This window comes from Bos indicus, chromosome 4, assembly GCF_029378745.1.
Source record: "Bos indicus isolate NIAB-ARS_2022 breed Sahiwal x Tharparkar chromosome 4, NIAB-ARS_B.indTharparkar_mat_pri_1.0, whole genome shotgun sequence".
Taxonomy (NCBI): Eukaryota; Metazoa; Chordata; class Mammalia; order Artiodactyla; family Bovidae; genus Bos; species Bos indicus.
Window position 1 is genome coordinate 88,255,995 of NC_091763.1, and position 10,307 is coordinate 88,266,301.

General features: G+C 41.4%; 1 protein-coding gene across 4 annotated transcripts in view; it reads left to right on the forward strand.

Moving 5' to 3' along the window:
- ASB15 (ankyrin repeat and SOCS box containing 15) overlaps window positions 1-10,307 on the forward strand; it is a 54,086-nt gene that overhangs the window by 23,944 nt on the left and 19,835 nt on the right. For all 4 annotated transcript variants that reach the window (XM_070788077.1, XM_070788078.1, XM_019959011.2 and 1 more), the window contains 2 exons: window positions 1,674-1,742; window positions 9,848-9,984. In XM_070788077.1, coding sequence (XP_070644178.1) covers window positions 9,878-9,984 — 107 coding nt within the window. In that variant the 5' untranslated portion in view covers window positions 1,674-1,742; window positions 9,848-9,877. The remainder of the gene's footprint in view (window positions 1-1,673; window positions 1,743-9,847; window positions 9,985-10,307) is intronic.

Consider the following 10,307-nt stretch of genomic DNA (forward strand, 5'->3'; position numbering starts at 1 on the left):
TCTGCTTTACTATAAATGAGGGCAATTTTCTCTCTTCTCGACCTCACAAAGTCTGGCCTACCAGGAAGTGACCTATCTTACCACCTGTAAGGGTCACCCTGTGAACCAGATACCAGCCTGTTTTCTGGAAGACTTTGTAAGATTTGGCTCGATAAAGTCAGTCTTAGTTCCCTCAAAGTGTCTGGTCATATCTGATTACATGAACCTCATTCTCTTATATGATACCTTATCTATAGTATTAAATATTCTTCAAGGATATGACTGTTAATAGCTGTATAGTTTTCCATAGCTTGACTGCACAATAATATCTTCTACAAATTCCCTCTCGTTGGACATTTTATATTATTTCTAATGATTTGGCTGTTCAACTACGCCTGCGATGAACATTTTCACATACAAATCTTTTTCCACATCTCTGAATCTCTCTTAGAATTACAGATAAAAGGGTGAGTCTTTAAAAGGATCAAGGTATCATGCCAGCTTGTGATAAGGACACATCTATGAATAATTTGCCTCTTCACAGGCCATACCTGCTCTATTCTTATCCATTCTCTGTTTATATTTCTCTGGAAATCCACATAATTGTAAACCTATAGCTCCCTCCTACTCTGCATCACTTTCAAAAGGTAGTATGCCATCTTCTTCCATCTGTCACAATTGAAATTGCCTTGGAAATCAATATTACAGAGTAAAATTGTCTAATGTTGTAATATGGAACTAGAGATAAAACCAGTATGACAGGCTTTATCATAGTGTATTCACCTATAAATTAAGCCTAAGTTAGTGCAGTCCTGAAATTGGAAGTGAACTTGGCAAAAACATATGTGTGACATGGAGAAAAAACACAAGCTTAATCTATCCTTTGGCTAATTTTAAGAGTGTGTATTTGATCATTCCATTTTTTACTCATTCAGCAAATACATAGTGAATTCTTACTACATACCAGATATCATATTTAGTGTCTAGAGAAAAATATATCTATTTTGGCTTTTTATGTCATTTCTAAAATGTTGAAGGCATTTTGTTGCTGTTCAGTCATTGAGTTGTGTCTGACTCTTTGGCAACCCCATGGACTGTAGCCTACCCAGCACGGCCAGCGTATTCTTTACCACTAGGGAAACCCTGAAGACATTTTAAGGCAACATAAAAGTAGCTTTCATCTGGACTAAGGGGTGTGTGTGTGTGTGTGTGTGTTTTATCAGAACTAGCTGTGCTGTTAAGAAAAATGCTGTTTGGACTGGTCTATGTCTCCTTGTCATCCATAGGATTTCTCTCTAAAAGACAAATATTTTGAAGAGGGAATGGCTGTAACTTATTATTTGTAGATAGAAGTTACTTGTGTCTGTGTGTTAGAAACTAATTCTGACAGTTTTACCTCCTCCTGAAATCTCTTGGGGACTCATTGACTCTGTTGCTGAAATGAGCCTAATAAAGCTGATTTGCCACTTTGTACTACAGGATTCTGAAGAAGCAAACGTGTAGCTACCAAATAAAAAACAAAACTGTTGCAACATTTTATTTATTTTTATTTCTGTATGTCTTCAGAGTTACACAAGTGAATGGTCAAAGTGCAGAAAAATGAAAATGAGTATTGTTTTGCATACACTAACTGTGAAATCTTCACAAAACCAAAATGTGAAAATGCCTTTTAACTAAAGCTACTCTTCTCATAGGACGAATCCTGATGATTCTCTCTGGAATCTCCAGTAGATGATTTTCTCTGGGACCATAGCAGTTTCAAGGTAAAAGAAAACGTCCTCAGAGTATCAGCACTGCCCCTACCCACTGCCCCCACGCCCCTGTTTCAAACAGCAGAACCTCAGAGCATTTGGAACTGGGCTAGCCCTGTATAAAAAAAGAAACAAATTTTACTGTATTGCCCTTTTCTTATCCCCTCCTGTTACCTCCCACTAGATTCAGTCTTAATGAAAGTGAAAGTGTTAGTTGCTCAGTTGTGTCCAACTCTTTGCAACCCCATGGTCAGCAGCCTGCCAGGCTTCTCTGTCCATGGAATACTCCAGGCAAGAATACTGGATAACTTGCCATTCCCTTCTTTAGGAGATCTTCCAGATCCAAGAATCAAACTCAGGTCTCCTGCTTTGCAGGCAGATTTTCTTTACTGTCTGAGCCATCAGGGAAGCCACCAAGATTCAGTCTTAGATCGTTTACCATCTTCCCCATCCCATTCAACCCTCAGCAACTATTCCAAGATATCCTGGTTCTACACTGGGGGCCAGTATGGTGCTCCTGGCGCTTTAAAAGGGGAAACTGGAAGATGGAACAATAAGCCACAAAGGACAGAATTGCTCAGTGATGTAACAGAATTGCACTGATGTGACAGGTGCTGGGGCAGGGTGATATTTATGAACCTTCCTTGCATCATGGAAGCACCTGTCTACTCTGGGAACTCTTAAGGCCAGCCCTGTTTAGGACCCACAGAGATGGTTTCAGTTTTTTATGCCCCAGACAGAGCATGTGAGTGAGGGGTGAAGACTTAATGTAATTGGAAACAAGCCAACCAGACAGTTCACAGGGGACAAAGTTATGTTGGCTCTGGTCCCAGTAAAAGGAAAATACCTTGAGCCCATGTTCTGGGAGCTCCCATGGTTCAGGGGAAGGCCTGAGAGGCCTCACAAACTTATCAACAGTAGAGGAGAAGCCTGTTTTGAGGATTGAGGGTGGTTTAGAGAATTCAGTGCCAAGAGGCATCATATACCCATGTTCACCTGTGCCTCATATCCTGTACCATTGTCCCAACCCCCGGCCACTTCAGGCAGGCACCAAATGGAATGTTGATCCAATTTTTTAGACAGGAATGTTTAGACTCCAAGAAAAGAACACAGAGTGAAAGCAAGTTTAGGACACCACAGCCCCCCTAAGCAACACAGAGCCTTATTGCACAGAGTCGACGATAAAGATTCATGTGTCCCTAGAAGCTATGTTTTATTTTTGGAAGTTATTGTCATCAAGAGCTGGCTGACAAGATCAGAGTGCTTTCTTTTAAGGACAACAGACTGTGGGTTTTTTCCCTGCAGCTCTGGAAAGACATTAAAATGAAGGTACCATTCTCTGTCCAGACTCTACTTATCAGCTCTGTGACAATGGGTGGGCCTCTTAACCTCAGGAAGTCTAAGTTTTCACTTTTGCATGATGAATCTCTAATACCTAGAAAGTAGAACTGGAGGATTTAAAGCAAGGCAGCATAGGCAAAGTGCTTTACATGGAGCTGGAAATAAAGCAAGCCCTCACTATTATTATAACCACTATTTTTATGATTACCAAAGTTATTCTTTCCCACTATCTAAATCTAGGATTTCACTCAGTCCATTCTGAAAGTAAACTAATAATTCCTGGTCTCTGAATAATGCATTTGGAAATCCTTAATTTAGTAGTTCTTTAACTGAGACACAAGAATGGGCTTCAGAGAACCCCATAAATGCCCTACAATTTTATGCAAACTTTTGAGTGACATACATCCCTCTGGAGAGAGAATCCATTGCTTTCATCAAACATGTTCCTGACTCTAAGCAAGATTTGTTTTGTTCAGTCACTCAGTCACGTCGGACTCTTTGTGACCCCATGGACTATAGCCTACCAGGCTTCTCTGTTCTTCACCATCTCCTGGAGCTTGCTCAAACTCATGTCTGTTGAGTTGGTGATGCCATCCAACCATCCTATCCTTTGTTGTCTCCTTCTCCTCCTGCCTTCAATCTTTCCCAGCATCAGGGTCTTTTCTAATGAGTTGGCTCTTCTTATCAGGTGGCCAAAGCAGGATTAACCAGTGCCTGAAGTGAAAAGGCTAACTTTCCAATAGGATTGTCCCAATTATTTCATATATCAGCTACTTTGAGAATAATTAAATTTCACTAGTGGGCATTTCCAGAACAAGGTTGACAAACTGTTATCTAGAAAGAGTCAATTATCTAGATGGAGAAGTGGGGCTCTCATGAATAGGTCTTCAGTTCAGTTCAGTTCAGTTGCTCAGTCATGTCTGACTCTTTGAGACCCCATGAATCAAGCATGACAGGCCTCCCTGTCCATCACCAACTCCCAGAGTTCACTCAGACTCATGTCCATCGAGTCAGTGATGCCATCCAGCCATCTAATCCTCTGTCATCCCCTTCTCCTCCTGCCCCCAATCCCTCCCAGCATCAGGGTCTTTTCCAGTGAGTCAACTCTTCACATGAGGTGGCCAAAGTATTGGAGTTTCAGCTTTAGCATCAGTGCTTCCAATGAACACCCAGGACTGATCTCCTTTAGGATGGACTGGTTGGATCTCCTTGCAGTCTAAGGGACTCTCAAGAGTCTTCTCCAACACCACAGTTCAAAAGCATCAATTCTTCGGTGCTCAGCTTTCTTCACAGTCCAACTCTCACATCCATACATGACCCCTGGAAAAACCATAGCCTTGATGAGACAGACCTTTGTTGGCAACGTAATGTCTCTGCTTTTGAATATGCTATCAAGGTTGATCATAACTTTTCTTCCAAGGAGTAAGCCTCTTTTAATTTCATGGCTGCAGTCACCATCTGCAGTGATTTTGGAGCCCCCCAAAATAAAATCAGCCACTGTTTCCACTGTTTCCCCATCTATTTCCCATGAAGTGATGGGACCAGATGCCATGATCTTCGTTTTCTGAATGTTGAGCTTTAAGCCAACTTTTTCACTCTCTGTTTTCACTTTCATCAAGAGGCTTTTTAGTTCCTCTTCACTTTCTGCCATAAGGGTGGCGTCATCTGCATATCTGAAGTTATTGATATTTCTCCCGGCAATCTTGAAAGATGTCAAATATTATTTGGCCCTTTATCAGACTGCTGGCTGGTGCTTTATTTGAATAGTTTTAAACAAAGCCTAACAGTAAACAGGCTCTCCTCCTGCCCTCCTCTGCATCTTGACATCTCTGGTTCTGTTCCACTGATGCTTCTTTGATTGTCTGCCTGACACCTTCATCCAAAGCTTTCAGGAAAGGTTAGAGACAGCTTGTTTTAGATGGGGGTTGTTCCATGTAGCAGTAAGAATTTTCTCTCCATTGAGATCCCGCTGTTGTTAGAGGTACCAAACAGTTTTTGTTGTGTGTTAGTTGCTCAGTTGTAACTCTTTGCGACCCCATGGACTGTAGCACGCCAGGCTCCTCTGTCCATGGAATTCCCTAGGCAAGAATATTGGAGTGGGTTGCCATTCCCTTCTCTAGGGGATCTTCCTAACTCAGGGATCTAACCTGAGTCTTCTGCACTGCAGGTGGATTTTTTATCATCTGAGCCACCAGTAAAGCCCACAAAAGAGTTAAGAGTTTTAGATAATTTCCTTTTTGGTGGTAGTTAAAAGACATTTAAAAGAACTTTTCACAGAGCAACTCAGTTCTCTAAAGCAGGGGTCCCCAACCTCCTGGATCTTATGCCTGATGATCTGAGGTGGAGCTGATGTAATAATAATAGAAATAAAGTGCACGATAAATGTAAGGCACTTGAATCATCCCAAAACCATCTCCCCAGCCCTGGTCTGTGAAAAAAAAAAAATTGTCTTCCATGAAACCAGTCCCTGGTGCCAAAAAGTTTGGGAACTGTTGCCGTAAGGAGTCTGTGATATCTCACGTACTGGAAGGCTACATTTCAAGCAGGTTTAGCATTAAGCTGGTGATTTAAATAGGCAAAAGGCCCTGTATCCTATTACTAATCCCAGAGCCGTGCGATGCCCCCCATCACCACGTGACATTAGTGAGAAAGGCGACAGGCGATGCCACACATCTAACTTCATCATCCAGTCCTGCTATCTGAAGACACTCAGGACTTGTCTGCCAGTAATGAGTCAACAACTGTTTTCCAGTGACCATGAGAACAGCCATTTCCTATAGTTGACTAGGAGTGGGAGCAAAGAGAAAAGATATACAAGACAAAAAAGTTAAGGCTTTATTCCCCTCAGAAAATGAATAGTCCTGGTGAGAATACAAAATACAAAAATGTAAAGAACTTGCAAAACTAATACAAAATGATTGTAAATTCAGTTGGAAAACACCGGGTAAGCAGAGATACTCAAGGATTAAGAGGGTCAGAGAGGAACTGAAGAATTCACCAAAGGCTTCCACCGGAGGAGTGGCTGGAGCCAGGCTTGGGGCTGTGGAGACCATGAGTGAAACAGCTGGGAGGGCCTTGTGAATGAAGTGAGATAAGACATAAGACATAAAAGCACAGAAGGGAGAAAAATGAAGCCTAACACAGAATGGGTAATCTAATTCATCTAATTAGAATAAAGACACCAGGGACTTCCCTGATGGTACTACGGTTGAGACTTCGCCTTCCAGTGCAGAGTGTACAGGTTCGATCCCTGGTCAGCAAGCTAAGACCCCACATGCCTCGTAGTCAAAAAACTAAACCATAAAGCAGAATCAATATTATAACAAATTCAATAGAGACTTTAAAACTGTTCCCATCAGAATAAAGACTCTCCATAAAGAAAATGGTTAGTTCTAAGAATAAAGCAGAGCCTAAATTATCTTAAGTTCATTTATTAGCTCATTCATTCATTTTTTCATTCTTTCAACACATGTTTAGAGTCTATGTACCTTGAGATACTGCTTTCCTAGTCTCTGAAGTTAGACTAGTTCTCTATTCTTATTACATTACATTCTAGGAGGAAGAGATAGACAATGAACCAATAAGCAATAAATTTTTTTAAATGCCATCTGAGTCTATTTGGTGAATAGGATCCCAAGCCCATATGTCGAGCTTTTAAGGTTGCTAAGATACCCTGGTATGAGAGACATACTTAGCGAAGTGCTATTACTATCTCATGGACATCCTCCAAACATCATCACTGTTCTCCCCTTTCTGTATCAAGGTTATAGTAGGGCCACTGGTACAGAACAATAAGCAATAAAGTCATGATGCCATTAAGTTCATGTGCAGTCTGTCCGCAGGTCAGGGACCTTGACTGTCAGCATGTATAGAGCTGTCCTTAAGGCTTGAACAATAAGAAGAGGCAAAGCAAGAATCAACTGTGTTTTGGAAATTGCTCACAGAATACTATTTGTGACTTTCCCCCCTAGATAACACACTGGACAATGTAAAATTTTGCATAGATGATACATTTTGGCTTGAAAAGTTCTATGGCTCAAATTAATTTCCTGTGATTATCAGCCAGCTGTAGAACTGGCTTCCCAGGTGGCGCTAGTGGTCAAGAATCTGCTTGCCAGTGCAGAGACGAAGTGTTCCAATGCCAGTAAGAGACATGGGTTCAACCCCTGGGTCAGGAAGATCCCCTGGGGAAGGAAACCCACTCCAGTATTCTTGCCTGGAGAATGCCATGGAAAGAGGAGCCTGGTGGGCTACAGTCCATGGGGTCGCAGAGTCAGACATGATGGAGCAACTTAGCACGCAGCAGCTGTTAGAACTGTTTTGATGTGCATACTTACTAAACTTTCTCTTTATAAGGTAAAGCAATTGATCCAACTGTAATGGGAGACACATACTCCTCTAATTTGATATCTGAAAGAAATAAGACAATGAGAAATAAGCTACATTTTTGTGTTTGTCTTCAGAGGAGCTGGGCCAGTCAATGGCAGTGGTTTGTAATAGAACAGTGCTAGGGAAGAAATGGGGAATCTATAGGAGGGCTGATCTCTGGTCTGGCCATGGAGTTAAAATGACCCAAATTTTAACTGTTCAAATGATGCTGAGACCCAGTCAGACCTTAGAACTTTCCCTGTAAAACAAGGCAAAAGAAAATGTGAACCAAATAGTAGCTGCATAAAATTTCATGAATATCATGGGTATGGTATCCCTATTCTTTCTGAAGGAGAGTAACCAAATTCTGAGGTCCTTCCACTTTGGGAGAGGATTGAAGACTAGATGGTAAAAGATGTCAAATCTGTTTCTCCTCATTTTTTATCTAAAATACTAAATAACTTGGCCACTTTTTGTTTAACTTTCTGGTGTTAAAAAATGCTTGACCGAGTTCGGGAATCCCACAGGCTATAAGCCCTTTGGTGCAAATGAAGAAAAATGCTGCTTCCTTGGGGTGTGCATAGCCACCTGCCAGCGGGCACAGCTCATGTGGGGGAGGTTTGGCTGGATTTTATCAGCCAGGAGCACTTGTGCGGTATGCAACCTGCACTCCCATTCGTGGTGGCTCTGAGTTGAAACATGGATTAGGGAGAACTGAAACAGCCATCAATAAATTAAATAAGTCAGTCCAGAAGTTCTTCTCTTTTGACTGTTTTCTTCAAAAGCAAGAAGTCAGTTTTAATTCGGCTTTGTGTTTGCCAGTTCCCACATTTAAACCTCACTGGATAAAGCAGGTCTTTACCACTCCCTTACATTAGCACTTCAGCATCCTTAACTGCATTAGGAATGCCTTTCTGCCAAGGTGTGAGAAAGGATCTTTCTACAGCCAGGAACACAGGTAGCTCAAGTCCATAAATGTGGATTTCTGGGAGCATCCAGAGAGCCACATGATCTATCAAACCCATCTGGTCAGTAAGGAAGTTCTTCAAGCGCTTAAGGCCATTTTTATCGGATTAATCCTCTCCTCTATTAAAGTTCTGGACTTCTGAAAGCTGTTCACTTCATTGTGAGACTGCTGCTGCTGCTACTAAGTCGCTTCAGTCATGTCCGACTCTGTGTGACCCCATAGACGGCAGCCCACCAGGCTCCCCCATCCCTGGGATTCTCCAGGCAAGAGCACTGGAGTGGGTTGCCATTTCCTTCTCCAATGCATGGAAGTGAAAAGTGAAAGTGAAGTCGCTCAGTTGTTTCCGACTCTTCACAACCCCATGGACTGCAGCCTACCAGGCTCCTCCGTCCATGGGATTTTCCAGGCAAGAGTACTGGAGTGGGGTGCCATTGCCCTCTCTGTCATTGTGAGACTAGACAGTGTTTTCTCAGGGAGAACAGGGCTGAAAGTTGTCAGTGCCTTCTATTTAAAGTTACCTTTGTGTCTTCTCCATGTACACCATCAAACTTCCTGAGGTCAGAGCTAGGTCATTATGTTTGTGACGTTCCATTCTCTCAACTTTAATTCAACAGATGTTCGCTGGGATGCTTCCTTATGCCAAGCACCTTCTAGAGTTGTAGGTGATGCAGAGATGAGTCACATCGAACCCCTCACCTCAAAGAGTATATGTTTTCGTAGAAGGAGTTGAATGCAAATACAGAAATAACTGCAATTCAAGGCAGTCAACTCAAACCACTTTGGGAGTAGAAAGAACTAAATCAGTGAAAAAGCACACACAGAGGACAGAGAATATAGAAAAAGTAAAGGATGTGAAGGACTTCCCAAGTGGCTCAGTGGTAAAGAATCCACCTACCAATGCAGGAGACACAGTTTCCATCCTTGGGTTGGGAAGATCCCCTGGAGAAGGAAATGGAAACCCACTCCAGTATTCCTCCAGGGAAGTCCCAGGGACAGAGAAGCCTGGTGGCCTACAGTCCATAGGATCCAAAAAGAATTGGACACAATTTAGCAACAAAACAGCAAAGAGGAAGGCTAGTTGTTCTTTACTCCTTCCTTTGTCTGTCTTCTCGGAGTTTTAAACTTCTAATGTGTTATGTAGAGTAATGTCTTGAGGAAATGATGGGCCAAATTAGTGTAAATCAGAAATGTAGAAAAATTCATTCTAAGCCCAACTGTAGTCATTACTCAAAAGAAAGTCAAAAGCCAGAAAACACTGACACTTAAAGGGCAGGTAATCAAAGGTTTCAAAAGTTAGAATGGGCATTTTATACATATATAATATAAATTAAATGTTAACTACCTCTGTATCTTTTTAAATGAGAAAAGATGAATGTATTTTTCATTTTGCCTCTTTCATGTTGACTCTATATGCTGTTCTGTGGCTTTTGCTGATAATAAGAAATTTCCTGCTTCAAAATTAAATCCCGTCATGGATGCTAATGATGACCCTGATGAAGACCATCTTACAAGTTATGATGTTCAGCTCAGTATTCAAGAATCTATTGAAGCTGGCAAGACTGTATTTTATCCTGAAAGGTAACATTCAAATTGATGATCCTCAACTAAACTTCATGGCATTAATTTTTTGTAAGATAAAATGAATAATGTTTCCAGACCCCTCTACCTTTTTTTTGTGGCAGGAAATTCAACACCTTTACAAGAACTGCTGTGCACAGGTTTAGCATTCTGATTCTACAAATTCCCATTTCCTGTGAAGTATGAGACTACCTAGATAGGAAATTCCCAGTTCAATTTGGTTGTATAGGATTGCCTATTTCCTCAATTCATATAGAATCAAAAAGGACAGTAAATAATGTGAATGAAATTGTAAACACTGTTTATATGACTAACGTATAGAT